General features: G+C 37.4%; 1 protein-coding gene across 1 annotated transcript; it reads right to left on the minus strand.

Moving 5' to 3' along the window:
- Window positions 1-5,979: 5,979 nt before the first annotated feature.
- LOC106152435 (26S proteasome non-ATPase regulatory subunit 3-like) lies at window positions 5,980-18,828 on the minus strand. Its single transcript, XM_087017468.1, has 11 exons — window positions 18,531-18,828; window positions 17,986-18,176; window positions 17,395-17,538; window positions 16,914-17,050; window positions 16,194-16,384; window positions 15,701-15,804; window positions 15,054-15,168; window positions 14,462-14,685; window positions 13,865-14,020; window positions 13,365-13,415; window positions 5,980-6,625 (listed from the first exon to the last, which is right to left on the minus strand). The coding sequence occupies exons 1-11, from the start codon at window positions 18,673-18,675 to the stop codon at window positions 6,548-6,550; spliced, it is 1,536 nt and encodes a 511-aa protein (XP_086873594.1). The 5' UTR covers window positions 18,676-18,828; the 3' UTR covers window positions 5,980-6,547.
- Window positions 18,829-18,833: the final 5 nt, after the last annotated feature.

The following is an 18,833-nucleotide window of genomic DNA, read 5'->3' on the forward strand; positions in this document are numbered from 1 at the left end:
ATTATGATCACTCCTCATCAGGGCCACTATGGGATATAAAGCCATCTTTAACAGGAAAACGCTTATGAGACAACGTCATGCAGCTTTGTGGCCTCGTCGTTAACTGTTTGTTAGGGTCGGAAGCAGGATAAGAGAAAGCAAAGCGTTCTGATACCAGCATGTAATTAACGCCGCCGGTCTAAGCACACGCACCTACCCCTTCAATTTTTCACGAGATTTTATTTTTCGAGTGCGACTTAGTGTCAGCACTGTATTTATTATTCATATTTTTCAACGCTTGCTGTATGTTGTAGCAGCGAGAATATTAGGTACATGTGTGTGAGTGTGTGTGTGTGTGTGTGTGTGTGTGTGAGAGAGAGAGAGAGAGAGAGAGAGAGAGAGAGAGAGAGAGAGAGAGAGAGAGGAGGGGGGGGGGGGGCGTCTCTTCCCACGAGCCTACAACTTAATAATGGCCACAGACCCATTCAATATGGACGAGAAACATTATAGACCAGCAGTGGCGTTATCTGACGTCTAAAACAAAGTGATCGCATCGCAATAGATTTTCTCCATAAGCTTGCTTTCACTTGCACATCTAACTTGCACCAAATGTGATAATAAGGGTTTATTGTACTCTTCTTGCAAAACATACATCAGATATTAATTGCATACATGTACTGTATAAAAAGATTGCATACATGGATCAAGAGATATGAAATATGTTAAAATTAAGCTATATTATGAAATATATAAATCTATTAAAAAAGGGAATCGTGAAATCGTAACATTGAAATGTCGCCTTGCCATTGCTTTGTAAGGAACGCAATAGGCAAATACAATGAAATAAGTAGTAATGATAACGAGAGCATTAAATTAAGATAATGAGAAAATTAAATCTACTACGAAGAAAAAGATCACGACGTTTCCACCTTGTCACAAGGTCTTCTTCAGGTGAACTGATATGAGTTGTCCCCGATGTCACGTGGTGCCATTCTGCGCAGTTCACCCGATGAAGACTTTGTGACAAGGTTAAAATGCTGTGATCTCCGTTGCCACGAAAGATCCAGAGCTTGATTTGATTTTTTCATTACTTTAGTATAATAAATCTGCGTGAATCAAAACATTGACATTCAGCATTTAATGTAACACTAACAGATAAGCTCTCTCTCTCTCTCTCTCTCTCTCTCTCTCTCTCTTATGAGACACCTCCGTTAAAGATAAAAATACTTTACTTCAAGTGATGGCTCGTCTGGTCTTATATACCCAGTGTCATGTTATTATTAAAATGCTGTCTTGACTTACACAGTGGATAACTATTCCATGAAACCACGTGATAAACAAACTCCAGTCCCTCCGATTGGTACAGGTAAACCCCGTTCTAAATTTTGACCCAATTACGTCTTGCCAACCCTAACCTTTTAGAATTTAATGGAGGGCGGGTTCTCTGTTACACGGACTCCAAGTTTCTTAACAAAGATGTGAGCGCGGACCTGGGAAATCACCGCCATCCCATATTGCTAGTATGTGAAAACTAGAATCTGAATGATATTCCCACGACCGACAATATACTGGTTGCTGTTGGTTACGTAAGTGCCCTCTGACGTCACTGACAGTTCACGTGGGGCAAATGGTCGTCATGCTGGTCGTGGGCGTGTCGTCATTAATGCGTTTAAACAAAGAAAAAAATGTGTTTAAATAGAAAAATAATAGGAAAACGGATCACACCCTCCCCCCCCCCCCTCCCACAACCATCTGAAAAAGTAGACTATGATTGTCATATCCATTATTTGATGTCTTTATCATTTTGCTGAATAATGATACTAGTAGGCTAAACAGTAGGCCTAATATATACTCGGGTAGGTTAGGGCATAAAAGTGGGAAAGTTTTAGCTGTCACCGTCAAAATCTAGGTAACGCGTTTGTAGAGAAGAAACAAAAAAATAACATATATGTATTGAACGGCCGACAGAAGTTAGACACCCCCTACCCACCGTTATAGCGCTACAGCATCCGTTTTATCGCCATTTTACATGTTCCCAATGTTTCAGCCCTTGAGAAGTGAGGCACATTTGCGAGCGCTCGTGCTCAACGCATCGTCTTTATTGGCCAAAAAGCGTAATACTACGCTAAATTGCACGCAGGGAAGCAGCGAATGGAAACCACATACGGGGTAATTTACTTGAAAGGTTTAGATGTCGCGTGCCGAACAAATACAAAGAGGGAGGAAAATAATGAACATTATAATTCTTAGATTTCTGAGCTACTTTCTTTTTTTATAAGTGCTCAAAAGTCCTTTGTTGAATAAAAAAAATTTGCATTAGCATTACTCAATATTTATTATATTATGTATTAGCAGGATTCTGCAGAGGCAAATATAATCACTCTGGTGTTAATTTATTGAAATGCATTTCACGTGATTACTGTGGGAAAACCTTTTTTGTTGCAATGTTGTTTATGAGAACTGGAAACAAAACGAAAACAAACGTGTATCTGCATTTTGTCATATTTTAGATGATACGTTCATAGGTCTTCATTCCTGAGTTGATTTTATTCAGCAATAATAGCGTGAATTACGTCAACAAAAGGGAATACATGAAATGTAATTTTTTTGCCGAGTCAAAGCTTTTAGAAGTGTTTTTAGTTAGCATTAAGCACCCCCCCCCCTTCCCCGTACTTCCCCACAACACGTCAATGATAATAATAACTATTCTAATGCTGGTACTGACTGATAAAATTATAAGACAGAAACTTATAGTAGTAGTTGAAAAGTGTAGCACATCGTAAGGAATATCACCCCCCCCCCCAAAAAAAAAAAAAAAAAAAATGATCTAAAATTAAGAAAAGGTGCTGACCACAAGAATATTTTTAGAGATAGGATATTTAGATAATTTTTCCATTCTATTCTACATTTGTTATTGGACACAAAACAGGCAAGTAAAATTTCAAAATACGCCATTAAATTCCCTACGTAATTACGTAATTTATACGTTAGCAGATGGTCCGATATACATACAACGACAAATGACGACACAAAATGACGACAAATAAGACAAGAAGGTGCAATCGAGTTTTTTTCATCGCTAAGATTTTTGTAAAAAAAATGGACTGTTTACTACATGTCGATCATCAGATGATTTATTGAGTAGCTTGATTGTACCTCCATCTCAAAGGATTGCCAGTTATTTGTTGAAGCATTGAAGTTTCAATACGTACATCAGGGAACTGCTGATTTATTCAAGAACTCGACACGAGTTCGTGAATGAACCCCCACACAAAGAGACTCTGTATTGTCCATACAAAGACGCACAAATTGCTCGCGAGATCTGCGGGCATTGCTAATAATCTTCTTCTCCATTGAATTCGAGGCTGTCACTGTTGCCAATGTTTTTCGTGCATAAGGGCCCTTGGGTAGGTGCTCTTCAAGATTTGAAACAAAACTCGAATGCGGGAGTAATGAAGGATTCGCCCTATTCGCCCGCTTTGTGTTTATATAACAGGTGGTTTTCGTGATAAAACAAAATGTAACGGACCAGATTATGTTTTGTTCTTTCGTGAACAAATCAAATAAGCTTTTTTAAATGTTAATATTTTGCAATGTTGTGCAGTTCTAAGAGAGATAGATTACATCATTTAAAGTTAACACATTTCCTTCTGAACTTGTAAAAACCACGACACGCAAACAAGATAATTAACGTTGCAAGAAGCGTCAGTCACAACAACGTAACCCAAAATAAAGTGCGAGTTTGGAAGACACCCCAAAAAGGCACATTTTTTGGACTCTGAAACTGGGTCCTGGTAAGTTTTTATATCTTACTAATTTGTTTAGACACCTCCGTACCCCTTCAAAATTTAATTCTACAACATTGTACATGGGTAAGAATTCCGGTCTATTAATTTTTTTCCGGTGAAACATAATTACATCGTTTCTAGTGTAGTGATGGTAAAAAGCAAATCATAGGTAACGGGAAAATCACGAAGAGAACACAGTCCTCCCTCAATGGATATCAGTCTTCATTATCATTAATTGTTTATAAATTAAGTAATTAATAAGTGACATCTTCATTAATATTCATCATAGGTTAATTGAATAATTAACTAACGAATGAATCAATTTACTCATCACCAGCAACAATCCAGCCAATTTCTGACATATCCTGAAATTTTCATTTAAATCCCTGAGTGACATTTTGCATAATGTTGTTTACAGACAAGCGGATTTAATTAATTAATTAATCAATGGATCATCACCAAAATCTTTTTTTTTTTTTTTTTTTTTTGTTTAACTCGGTCCACTCCCCACAGTTACTGAAAATGTCATCAAAATCCGTCCACAACAGTTTCCATAATGTTGCTAAAAGGAAAACAGATAAAAAGAACCAAGCACATAACCCCCTCGGCGGAGGAAGGTAAAAAGAGAGAGAGAGAAAAAAAACTGTTTACCATTTTCTAATTGTTTGTGAGATCTTTGTCAGTTTGGGTAATAATTACCTATAGTTAGCAGTTGCACTTTTTGACAGGTAAAATATAATTTCCTGCCCATTTTTCTTTGAGAGATTTTAACCGTGTTGTCTCTGATCGCTCACGACTCTTGGTTTATCAAGGGGCTATCAGGTTTTTCCTCTCGCGTCAAAAAATTATATCCCCAGCCTCTTGGTATTTGTTTTTTTAAAATCATATTTCTTGATACCTTATATAAGGAGCTGAAGTATAACCTCAGAAAGGTCAGCTGTGGAAGACTTATGCTTGTTGTGCTCGCTTAGTTCGTGTGTACTTTTATGGGGTTCGAGGATTGACAGAGGTTTTGACATTATCCCAGGAACCCCCCTTTCAGGTGACAGTCAGGGGTACATGTCAACATTTCCGTAGTAGACGTGTGAAAATTCAAAGAATTAAATCAATCTCATTGGTGCAAATCACGCACAAGGGTGTCGTTGTCATACAAGACCTCTAGCCCCAGACCAACATGAACAACATCATATGGACCAAAAAGTTTTCCCAACTTTACCCACGTACTTTGATTTTACCCACGTACTTAAATTTTCGAGGGCGTGTCAGACAATTAAGCTGATTACACTGACTGCGCCTTAGAGAAAATCCCCGCTGGGATAGATCGATCCTGCTAGTACGATTATTCTATTCTGAACACAGCCTTAGAAAAAGACAGGCCTTTACTGGTGACACTACTCTGTGAAAAAAGACAAATATCCCAATACACACAATCTAACACAGTAAAGCAATCAAGCTACAGCTCAAAACCAACTATACTCGAGTTGGTGGTAAATAATTTAGTCACAGTTGCCGCTAATAACAACGGCCATGTTAATTCTGCGACTTCACCGACGCTACCAGCACCAAACGCGTCGTGATAAAGATACCTCGTTAAATATATATAGCGTTGCCATTATGAACGCCGCTCCGTCTTTACGGCCATTATACTCGTTGAAATGTTCCGTGTAAATTCTGTGAAAAATTGTGAGAAATATTGGACGGAGAAGCGCCGTTTATTATTCCAAAAATTGGTGCTCTGCAATGTGGTTCCTGGCTTTAACCCGTCTCCCGTAGTTTGGCGTAACTGCGTCAACCGGAGATCGTACTCAAAGTGATATTCTAATGACTATTTTTCCTGGAATTCACTTAGCTGTTAATAATGTCGATTAGAATTTTCATAGTCCCGTCGTGAGAAACTTAACATAGACTTGCGAGAGGCGGGGTAAGGGTGGAGGTCTTTGTACCGTAGTTAAAAGTCTAAGCAATATTCAAAACCACCAATTGCATGATACGCTATACAGAAATAAGCATAGCAAAAAGCGCTGGATGTCGGACGGGAAGGTTCTTGCACCAAAAAGCTCAACTCAGCGATTTGAAATATGGAAATAATAAAAAATAATAAATCTTAAACCCACCCTGCGGATTTAGAGTTCGAAGCAGTGACCCTCTGGCGGAACTAATACAAAAATAAATATTCACCGAGCTTGGTGTTCAAAAGTGAAACAAAGGCAAATTTCAAAGTAGCACGCACATTTTCATCGTGAAAAACTTTTAATTGACATTACAAGTATTGGCTTCTGGTATCATAGCGCCATACTAACAAAGAATCCATAAATACCATGTAAAGGGCGTTACTTTCCTTACACAATGTCGGTTATTTGACTATCAACACAAAGATGTATTTGTAGGTAAATTTGTTTCAGTGATATATCATTTTAACAGTTCATAGAGTCCGATCATCTTTTGACCGTGTGCGTGAAGTATGGTTGTTGCACCCTCAGAATCCGAGGTATTTCTGTGGTGGCAAACGTTCACTGATATAGAGGGGCTTGTTTGTAACACACGTGTATTCAGGGTACTTCTTGGCCAGTAAAGTCCTTTCACATAGTAATTCCTTTTCTTCAGAAAACAAACCAAGTTGTCTTCAAAATACTCTTCGAGTTCATTTCATAGGATCGTGGTGTTCGCCTTTCATGAGATACATTCAAATGTTCATTTACAATAGTATTGGTCCATGCTTTTGTCTTTATAGATACTATCTCCTGAAAACAATCTATGAACTGCTAGGCTGCCTTCATTTATTACGGGAATCCGTCAAAATCTTCGTCGGCAATTTCTTTGGCGCTCTCCAGTTCCTGTTGTTCTCTCTCACGGCGTTCCTTTAATGATAAAATAAAAACCATTTTAATGCTTTAATTTAACAACTTAAGTTGTAAATTAAATTTTTATAATGGTTTTAAGTAAAATTAAAAATAAATTTATCGTATATAAGATACATCTTATCAATATGAATGTGCAATGTGTGTGGGATGGGAGTTTATTCTACTGGCCAAATTCCACTAATAGGTTTAGGAGAACAAGTCATATTGGATGTCAAAAATAAATTGTATTATGAACTGATATATTCTATTCACACTATAATAGTATTAATATTTAAGTCTAATTATAGTTTTGAACACCACTAACAGCCGCATCCTTTAAAAGTAGTCTCTCTCTCCCTCTCTCTCTCACACACACAGACACACACACACACACAGACACACACACACAGAAAGACACAAACATGCATAATAAATAATATTTAATTTATACATTCTATTTGAAATGCCACTGAATAAAGACATTCACAGTTTTTTATCAATGCATTTTACTAAATGGTGGTTCTATTCCCCTACTACTGTAAACCTTAAAACCACTCAAGTTTCAATTTTATTGAACTTGAAGTTAAATTCCCAACGCAACTGCACAAATCCCTTAAAACCCAGTTATACTTCATAACCATGTTCCCTATTACAGGTGCAAAACTTAAACAGCCTCCAACCCTGCCAGTGGTGAATATGACAGCCTTGCTCTACCAGACGGCCGCCACTGGTACTGGGTACAACTTCCTGTCCCCAAGACATCTTCCTAGCATGATCATTTAGGATACAAACACCAGTGATTAAATTCCGCATATTAAATCAACTCAGTGACGGGATCGGGGCAAGCGGGCAATGGAGCGTATAATGGTTTTGATGTTTTTACACCCCCTTTTGATACTACAGGCACATTTGGAGAAACTACCCTTAAGTTTTAATGTTCACCCAGTATATGGTCTATGTAGGGGTTGACAGTGACTGATGAGACGGAATATCAAATATAGCCAGCGGATAAGATTTTAAAATGCTTAATCAAACGATTTTATTTTACACGTATGCAGGGATGAGACTGTCATTTAGTGAAAAAGTTGGAAAATATAGCATGGAATGCAGGGGGCCGCCAAGGCTGATGAGATTTTTGGCTCCCTGTCATTAATCAGAAAAATCTCATCTGTGTATATGAGAAAAAGTTATCCCTTTTTCCAGTCATCATCATCAAAAATATATATATATCTGACATATGCAGGTCTGCTTGTAGTTTAAATGGGTAAATGTAGTGATCTGCAGAAACTAGAGTTCGGGGAAAAATACTAATGCATAGTGCATCTGCCAAAAGAAAAGAAAAAAATATTTCATCTCCAGGTCTTCCTTCTCTAAAAAAATGACTTACTCATGTTCAGTTCAACATCGACATGTTCCCGAGGCATCATAACCGTTTAACCCTTCCAACTTAGAACAAAACACTGGCATGACAGTGAACCTTATCTCCAAGTTGTGATACAGCCCCTGGTGCTTACATGGCCAACTCGCCCTCAGGTCTGTTCAGAGAAGGTGTACATGGAGAGGTCGCCCCCCAAGTCAGGGAAGACAGTGCAGCCACATTCTCACATAATTAATAAGGGTGAATATAGCTTCAAGAAGGACCACGGAACTGACCTGAGGGTCACGCTTTGTGTCTTTTATCTCCCAAAAAAATTCATTTTCTATGGTAAGAAAGTGATGCCGTTAAATATGAAAATATATCATCACACTTATATCACCTATTTCTTTAATTCTTATCTCCAGAATTTCTACAGACGAGGAGTTAAGGCCAAGACTGGGTTTTAGTTACATATCTTCAAATAAGCAGGATCATCCAGCTTTATAATGGGGATCATCCAAGAGGCTGTTTGCACTGTGTGATATCATACAAAACTAGAAAATATGCAAAGGTGAAACTTGCGTGTTCAGTGAAAGTAATTACAAAAGGCACAGGTAAAACAAGCTATCTATCTGTATATAACAATATACTAACATGAAACAAACAACATACCAAGCAGAAAAAAAAAATTTTTTTTTTCAACCAGAGTGCCAAAATGTCAAAAATTTAAATTCCAAAATAAAAGTTGTCAAATACAAAAACAAAGAATGATATGGAACTGACCCCCCTCCATAAAAATAAATAAATAAATAAATAAATAAATAAATAAATAAATAAATCAAGACTTTAAACATGATTGGTGTATATACGCTCTTATCATAGTTCTATATTAGTTTTTATTTGTTATTTTTTCAAATTTATTCTCAAATATAATTTTCTTAACTGCAGTTGTGCCATGGCCACTTATGTCAGTGACATGGACACAATAAAAGTTAATTACAGAGGAGTAGGTGCCTGGCCAGACAGGCAGGTAGTTAAGGAGGGTTATGCATAGTATAGTACCTTAGCAGAAGACACTCTGTCTGTCCATTTTTTTAACACTTTACAAATCTCCCATCCCCACACAACACCTGCACTACAGGTTGAACTTTCGATTATAAAATTTTAGCATTTTTCTTCCCCTCTGTTTCTCCCTGCCTCGGGCAGGTGACAGTTCACACCAGCTCAGCGTTTAACCTTTCGCCCCCTCTCCTCTGATAAAAACCTTCCCCGTTTCCTTCTGGGTTAAAGCATGGTGCAGTGGAGTGACACGACTCTCTGTGGCTGGGGGGCACAGCTGCAGCACTAGGGGGGAAGGCTGGATGCCACATAGGCATTTAGCTAGTGAGGCTCTTCTGGGGACTGGTTCACAAGAAATTCTTAGAATCTTAAGCTAAGACTGCTCAGATCAGTTAGCTGACTATCTAAGCCAACTTTACAATATTAGCCATAGGGCTCTTGATTGGTTTAAGGGTAAACAAAAGAAGAAAAAACTCATGATTTTCTTAGGGTAAATGGTATTTTCCCCCCATTTTAACCCAACCCTTGATCCACCATTCTGGGTACTTTTAAGAGTCCTTAAGTTAACATGTGTTTTAGTGATTATTTTTTTCAAATTCTGTCATCCCTTTGAGCTGACATTCAATGTATTTGACACACCTAAACGAGCTGCTGTCCCACTGAGGGTAAAAAAACCTTCAACATTATTGCTATTTGCTGTGATATGCTTAAGTGATTTTGTAAAAAAAAAAAAAAAAAGAAAAAAAAAAAAAAAAAAAACTAAAAAAAGTCCTTTCAAATACTTTGAGAAATGCACTTTAGTCAGCGTTATAGCAGAAGGCTATAAGTCTAAAAACCAAAAACTGAGTTTCGACTTTTTTGTGATTTTGTCTCCAGAAAAAAAAAAAAAAGAACTGGACCAAGGGTAATTTTAACAGGAATTGTATACAGTGTCATCATGGTAAAATCCATTCTGTTTGTGTTTCTGTGCAAAGCAAGTCTCTGTGGAGAAAAATATATTGCTAACAGTAGTCTCTAGCATACTGTCATGACATGATAGGAAACTGTAAATTTAAAATTCCACCTGGCGATTCCTTATTGATATAAGTAACTTTCAAATGCATGACAAAAGACCATGCCAAGAAAAATATCTTACTATGTCTCTGACTGCTGAAAACAGCTCATGATAATAATGCAAGTCATCAGCTCTTATTTTCAATTTTTTTCATGGACTTCTCTCCTGAAGAATTGTGTATATTTCTCCCTATTCAGGCCTCTTCCCTGCCCCAAAGCTTTGTGAGTTTAGTCACCCATAAAAATGCTACAACACAGCAGAGAGGGGTTGCCTTCAGCAATGCTTTCATGTTTTCCCTGGCTTTTTACAGTGCTCTCATAAAGACTGTTCACAAGAAGAAATCTTTAGACTGGAATTCAAACTTGTAACCAAATCTTTGCATCCAATTTCCAGTCCAGTATGGTCTCTGTGTAAACAGACAGTTATGTTCACAGTGCACAACATTTCTGAAATTTGCATTAGTTTGTTCTGTATAAAAACTGACATGGTGATTTCAACATAAAAATGGCTGATTTATGACAGATAAAAAGGAGGGGGAACTTGACTATGTAATGAGAGAGAGAGAGAGAGAGAGAGAGAGAGAGAGAGAGAGGGTAAGAATAAAATCTTTGTTTTAAGGAGTATTTCTTTGTGGTGTGTAAGATAAGACTTGGAGTGGAACCTGCACCTTGTACACAGTGTCCCTGACTGAGCCCATGAGACCAAGGTGACAATTCTAGTAGACCGAATAACACAAAATAAGGATAATGAATGTGGCCAAATACTTCAAGGTTCAAGACTGTAGGCATTCACTGCAAAGATGCCACACCATTTCCCCCACTTGTTTTAACCTACTTTTTTTTTCTCAAAGAAATCTATAATACACATTCTAAAACTGGACAGAGACAGGAATTAATAATGCAAAATTCAGTATGTTTCTTTTAAATAATTCAAATCACGAACCCATATGACATCAGGTCGTGTATTGTGACAATTTGCAAAAAAGATAATGGATGACTTGGGGTATTCTATCTCCTAATAAAAAAGACCTGTCCTTTATTCTATGTTACAGAACAGACAACAATCTCAGTAACCAGCAGATTGAGTTTGCACAGGTGATGACATAATCAATTATTCAATGGGTTTCAATAAAGATTAAGTTACTACCATTATATGAACAAGCGAGGATAAAAGAAAAAGCATCTCTGGGTTTTATGTACACACAGCCCATATGTATGACAGATCTCATAGTGGAGGTGCTCTATATACACACACACAGTGACAGGGTGAACTTGACACACAGCACTACACTGAAGGTTATAATGATTAAGATCATTAAGACAGAGCCAAGTCTGGGGGAAAGCAGTGTGTTCGTGTGTGTGCAGTGTGTGCGTGTGTGTGTGAAGGTGGGGAGAGGGTTTTGCCGGGATGAAAGACCCAACTTGTGTAAATTTATTCTCCTCATATTAAAAAAGTAGATTCAATTCTGCTGACAAAAAGAGCAAAATAGGGGTTTCAATAAAAAAAAAAATCACTCACTTTTAAATGCCATATAGCACTTACCAATACCGAAAACAGCTGCAGTATATAAATAGGGAAATTAGAAGTTTTATGTGTAGATTTCAAACCTGACCACTGGTTCAGATCTTTAATCTTCTATTTTCAAGGTGAGCCTTGAAAAAAGAGTAAGAAATCTTGTTTCTGCTGATTTTTACTACTTTTACATTTATTATCAAGCACTGGGAAGGGTGTGGTTAACTGGTGCATTTCACAAGTGCTAAAGCCATTACATTCCCACACCATAAACATCCTAACTTTGTTACTGTGCATCCTTTGAAGAAACCTAAAGGCAAGTAATATCTTAAAACTGACCATATCATTTGAAGTGTAGTAATCATTATAAGACAGATTATGCCTCTGTGGTAGCAAAACATTTAGGCATTAAAAAATCAATTTAAAAAAAAATGATGTTGTGAGCTATTTGAAATGCTGGGAGATGCCATATTGTCCATGACCTTGACCTTAGCCATATCTAGATAGCACAGCTACCTGGTTTCCAAGAACGGCCTCCACTTGACAATTATCACTTTAAAATCAGTCGAGGTAAAAACATTGTAAGTAGAACAAAATGCTTTGTGCAGTGCACGGATACAGCTGTTCCCTCTATGTAATCACTTCTCTTCCCTAACTCTGTTCCCATCATCAAATAGCACAGAATCTACACGTAAGACAAACCACCAGTATACACAGCGCTGACTCAGCCCAACTAATCAGAGGCCCTTCATTATGTATAAGTCACCTGACTGTCACAGCCATACATCGTCACCCTCACGTCTACCTCGCACAGGGCCCTGAACATGGATGGGGACAGATCACCGGATCCAGCGCTCCATGTGGCAACAGTTGTGTGTGAATATTTGATGGGGTGTACAGTGCACAGGTTTTCCCACTGTCACGACAAGGCGGGTTGAATCATGTATGATGTAGATCGTTGCCAAATTCACATGGAGGCGAAGGTGAGTAAGAGCTGAATAATTCACTGTTGGGTGCTTAACAACCTCCGAGCAAGTTCTAATACACTATAGGGGTGGTACTTTGCTTTGGGTGGTCCAAAGAAGGAAAAAAAATCTCAAATCAGTGATATAAAATTTCATATCTTATTTTTTCCCATTGTGAAAGCTGCAAAACTGCACCTCCATCCAATAACTTTTTTTGGGGTACAAAAAAGTTTCTTAATCAACTAATCACATCTTTAAATGTGACTTGAAGTCTCAAGCCTTCACCAAAGGACATTGATCACATGACAGTCTACGCCATGTCGAACTTTGATTTTGATTTTTTTCTTCCTTTTCCTCTGATTTTTGCTGACTCATTGTAACATAAAATCAGTTGCTGAAGACAGAAGCTAAAACCATACATGGCTCAACAGGGGTAACATTAAATCAGAAATAAAAAATTGAAATTGCTGCCTTCCAGTATGGATCCATACCAAGACAGAAAAAGGCCTATTCCTAGTCTCCTTGATTTTATTTCATTTCTCCACTTCACTGTCCTTGCATGTGAAATATACAAAACATCCTTATCTCATACAACAATGATCATGCAGATCTTTCTGCACCATTTAGTGAACCTTATATCTATAGTGGAATTCATCAACATTAGAACCAAGAATAAACCAGTGCCTTAACCAGTACAAGTCAGTCAATAAAATAAATATATCTACTACATGGTAATCTCTCTCTCTCTCTCTCACCCACCTCAAACTTGCATCATATAAAAATTGTGAGAAAAATAGATTTCCATCTTACCTCTGCAGATTCAAGGTCCTTGTTATAAGACTTTGGTGGAAAGCGCATGGCCTTGAAATAAGAAATACAACAGAAAGCAATGGTGAGAAAATCTGTCTCAACTAACACAATGACAAAGTCGGACACAACTCAATTCTATGCCCAGCACATTGTACATGTCAAAACCAGGAAAACACCTGGTAATCAGCTGGGAAAAAAGCAATCTATCCTATATCATTACAACGCTTAAAGACAAATTTTAATAAATCATTCCCGAGTTAGGAATTTGGATAACAAATGATGGAAATATATAACACAATCTTTTGATATATAATACAATGTTTAGTCATCTTTCCTTGTTCTTTGATTGCAATGACATTTAATCCCCAAGTCTGGCTGAATAAGTTTATCATTCAACAAAATTATTATTAATTGGAAATCTAACTTCATGTTAGGTGTTTGAAAAAATTCTTTTAATTTATTTTCAAGACAGACTTTCTCAACTCAAGATGTTTTTTTACCTTGACAGAATTATTGTGTATGTCTAAACAGAAGGCAATCCTCTGATGAAAGGCCATCATGGGCTCGCTAGTACTGTAAATGTCAATGTTCTCCTTAGACTGGACGTAGCCTTTATCGTGGTCTATCGTAGCTTCAATTACACCATCACGTATAGCCTGGAGAAGAAACAAATCAATAAAAACTAAACTAAAAATGAAGTTATCTGTGAACATTGTGTATACAGAACTATAATTTTACATCTTTATCGTGGTCAGTTTACAGCTTCATGTATAGTATTAGATGATGAATCAGTACATTTTGGTCAGCAGAAACAGAAAGATAAAGCAGCTCTAGCATAAATTTTATGAAACAGCTCCTGGCATACATTCCATACACCCGTGCATACTGGAGACAAATGTCACATGAGAACATATACCAACTCTGAATAAGGTACAAATCTTCAGTCAAATTTAAAATAACCTAATCATAGAAGGCATATATCAGGCAAATTTAAAACCCGAATCCTTCAAATAAATGTGAGGTTTGGAACCCCATCTTGCTCAAAGTTCCTGACCAAATTCAGTCTCTACAACAAACAAACAAAATCAATCAATTACCTTTGCCACAATGTATTCCGCATCCTCAGGGCTGTCCATCTGAAGTTTCTGTGCGATGTCGGTCAGGGAAATGCGAGAGTACGACACATTAATGCTTCTAACTCCAGTCTTGATGACGTTGTGGCGCAGGCGGATGATCAAGGTGTACGTTCCCTCAGCCTGGAATTTGGCTCCATACTCCTGCAGGACCTGGTTGAACTTAGCAAGGTTCCCTGTCCTCACAGCTGTAACATAAAGGGTGATTGGTTTAGTCATGGAAACAACAACAACAAAATACTTCATGAACTTCCCATGGTTTTTACAAAATGTTTAAAAAGAATTTAATTGCTTAAAAGGTAGTGGGGAGCAAACTTTACACAATAAAATTTAATATATTATTTTACTGACAGATCACATTAATTTTCATTTTATTTGTATATAAATATGGCAATAAATTATCATCTTATCTTATATTAACACTGACATATGTTCTTACACACCAGCTGTTTCTACACCAACTGATTATTTACCAGAAAACTTAACTTTTGCTATGTAATAACTGAAAATCTATTTCTTAAACATTTAAGTTCTGTCTGAGAAGTTGACTCTTTACCTTGAGTGAGTTGAAAGTATGGTGCCAGTGACTTCTTGAGTTCTTTGTGCCTAAATGTAGACCTATCAGGAATGTCTCCTAGTAGCAGCTCCACAGTCACTAGGAATTTATGAACCTGGGGGAAGAAAATTGTAAGAATGAACATAACACACCACTGTGATTTTTGGATAGAAGCCTCAGAAGGTCCGGAAATATAAAATGTAAAACTCAAACAATGGTACCCTAAGAATAAATTTCTTTAGTAAAACAAAGAAGAGCATAATTATCAAAGGATCATGCTAAATGCTAAAACACTCTATTTTTTTTCCTGTGGAAAATCTTTTGAGTTTAAAGCAGGCATTTTGTACCTTCTTTCTGCCAGTTTACTAGTAATCTAGCCTTGTTCACATTATATACTAGTCAATTTCATAGCAGTATTAAAAGTGTGGTGTGAATAAGTTTAATTATTCATTAAAGTATGTTGCTGTTAGAAACTTATCACATAAAGCTTTTTGTCCTGTCAACCTAGTTATGATTTCAACCTAGTCATATATTGTCAACCTATTCTTTTGCCACAGCCCAGGCATGCACTGTGAACCTAGTCCATGTGCCCTGACCCTAATTCACCTCCTCTCAGACAATGTGCCCAGTATTGTTGGAATACTCACAGTTTGTTTGAACCCTACAGCTGCGTGCTGGGGAGCCTTCCTGATAGCCTGGAGGAGGTTCTTGTGGGCCTCGGAGTATTCCAACTGCAGCGCCTTGATACGACCTGAAAACAACACAACTGTCTCTTAGATATTTAACACTGGTTTTATGACATAGGCAGATGAACTTAAAGTTGCAGTACAATACAATTTAAAACAATACAAGGCAGGTAATATTGAAATTTATGTAGCTATTTATTAATATCTATACTCTAAAGCAGACTTGTTTGGTGAGATTCTGACCTCGGTCAGGTAAAGAGACACAGTGCACAGCAAATAAAATGCTTGCAATGCAAACATAAATTACCCCCTTTTCCTTATTGTTTATTAGTATTATTTTTCATTTTAACCAAATTATCATTGATTTGGTATATTAAATGCATACTTTGTCTAAAAATAAAACAATGTGGTAAGGGACACACCAAATCCAGCTTGTCCTTCAATACACTCTTACCTAAGTAATACAGATACCTGGCCCACTCGTTATTAGAAGCACTCTCTGGAAAGGTAGACTTGGATACCAGTTTGTCTGCCTGATCGTACAAGTTACAGTGGAGATAGTTCCTCAACAGCAGGTTCTGCAGAGTGGCCTGACCCTCGTGGTCTCCTCGCAGAGTGGCTGTTCTCAGGCGCTGATGGAGAAAACTGGAAATCAAATTTGTTAAAGATAAAAATATATTTTGTGAAGATAATACTGTTTTTAAGGTCTGTTCACACCCGATGTATTTGGAGTGAAAATGAGCCTAAAATGCAACACCGGGTATGTAGAAATGCAGGCTTGAGGAGAGCTCTTCTTGCTCAAGGTGTTGCCTCAAACACAGCACACTATTTTTTAAATAGTAAAACAAGCATAAAAATGTTAGTAGGTGGAGAAGCCACAAACTATTCTATAAATAGGTAACCATTGAAAACAAACAACATTATGACAGTACAAGTTCACAGTTCGGACCTATTCACATTTCTGGCTCATATTTCGACCCTCAGAACAGAATGTGTCCCAGTAGGTTCAGTTACCTGTTCACTGACAGTGAAAAGACCCCCTTCTCCATGTCACTCCCAAAAACGCCCCACCCCCTCACCTTCTAATCCTCTCTAGCTGATTGGTGAGCTCATAAGCTCTGGAGTAATAGACATATCTCCACTGTCACTCTTTATAGCAGCCCCACCCCCTCACCTTCTAATCCTCTCCAACTGATTCGTGAGCTCATAAGCTCTGGAGTAATAGAAATATGACTTGGCACCCAGCAAATCCAGGGTCCTTCTGTTCTGGTTCAGGAGTTTCTTCATCAACAAGTCGGAACATTTGACAGCCTGGAAATAATAAATAAATTAATAATAATAATAATGAAGTCTGCATTTGCAATTTTCAAATAATTAGGAAGACAATTCACTCCTTGTAGATATGAAAACAAAATCGGTAAAACTAGTTTATTATATATTTACTTTTGTTGCTTGCAGTGTTAGACCCAATTTCCTCTTCACCAGTGATCAAAATATCTCAAAATTTACCAAAACTGGCAAAAAAAATCAACAAAATATTAATCAGCATCACTTTTAATGAGCCAGGTCAGAAATTCTTAACTAGCACTATTGGATTTTTATCATTTAATGAGGGTAGAAACAGGCAAAGTCATATATCAGTTGATGTTACATACTTTATCATATTTCTTGGTATCTATCAGATGTATGGTGACCAGGAGATGCAGGTATATGTCCACCTCAGGGAGGAGTTGGACCAGTGGACTCCTGGCTGACCGCAGTCTGAAGGGACTGGCAGTGCCACTGTCTGTGTCCATGGCCTGGAAGATGAAACAATTTATTGGATTTTAAATATAAAAGATTGGCCTGAAAGATAAAACAAATTATTCAGACAAGGAGGAAAATTTTGAGGTACTGATAGTCAGAAAGACCTGCACTGCAAGAAATCTGCTGGTCCTGCATTAAGTCAAAAAGCTATGGTCATATTTTGGTATTAGTTTTAGATCAGGCCAAAAATGAGGTGACTTAAAATGGATTAGGTTTGGGTGGTGATCCATTTGTTAATTATTAAATAATGAGAATTGATCTGCCTTGGTGGAGATCTGTGCTCTCTCAGTGCTTTTCTAGTGTTTCATTGTTTCAACCAAAAGAAAAAAAAAACATTACCTTGGCCAAGAAAAAATAGGATCAAGAAAAACTAGATATTACAATATTTATAAGACCAAATATGTGACTATAATATAATGATTATAAATGTAGTGACATACCTCATCCAGAAAAGACAGCAGATCAGCCTTGGCCTCAGAGGCAGCAGGGTAACAGCCTGTGATGGCCTTCCTCAGCACATTATGATTTAACTTTCTTCTTGTTGTCACCAGGGCCCGCACGACACGCATGACATAGCGTGGCTCCTTGGTTGACACCGCCTTGTCAATGTGCCTGATATGCTCTCTGATATCTGCAGGGAACAAAAACATCAACTTTCATTAAGGGGCAAATGATGCAGATTTGACACTGCCTTATAAACCAACTACAGTGAATATGTGACCTCTTAGTTCCCTAACTATTATCTCTGACAAGAGTCAAGGTAAGGGTGAATACATAGGGCTAAAAATAACACTAGATAGTTCATTAAAGAACGGACCAATTTTGGTGAGTACCTCAAATATTAGAAGCAACACTTGTCACTATTATTTTATTGTCAAACAACATAGAAAATCAACCTTGAAAACTTGAAAGACAACAAACTGCAGTGATCACAAATGACATCTTTGCGTTGATAAGCTTCAAATATCCAAAGTTTCTAAACTACCTTCTAATGTGAGCAAGTCTGGATCTTTAGGGGGCTCTTCTTTTTCCTTTTCTTCTTTATCATTCTTCTCTTTCTTTTCTTTGGAGACGTCTTTCATTTCTACGTCAGTGGACTTTGATTTGGATTCCGATTTCTTTTTCTCCATAGTTCTGTAAACCTCTTGTCTGGCTTGTTGAATTGCTAAACTGTTTTATTTCCTAGTTATCTTATTTTTCCAAAATTAACACTTTTTACGCTGCATGTGAATTTTGCCGGTCACCCTTTTCAAGATGGCTACCTACAGTAGTAGGACCGCAGCAATAT

Source organism: Lingula anatina, chromosome 7 (assembly GCF_051362555.1).
Source record: "Lingula anatina isolate TDL-2025a chromosome 7, LinAna3.0, whole genome shotgun sequence".
NCBI classification, from domain to species: domain Eukaryota; kingdom Metazoa; phylum Brachiopoda; class Lingulata; order Lingulida; family Lingulidae; genus Lingula; species Lingula anatina.

Bases quoted from the DNA above. Each gene is read 5' to 3' on its own strand.
- LOC106152435 (XM_087017468.1), bottom strand. From the start codon at position 18,675: ATGGAGAAAAAGAAATCGGAATCCAAATCAAAGTCCACTGACGTAGAA. The intron at 13,416-13,864 runs GTAAAAAAACAT...TCTTATTTCAAG, and splicing joins TACACAATAATTCTGTCAAG to GCCATGCGCTTTCCACCAAA. The intron at 6,626-13,364 runs GTAAGATGGAAA...TTATCATTAAAG, and splicing joins AGGACCTTGAATCTGCAGAG to GAACGCCGTGAGAGAGAACA.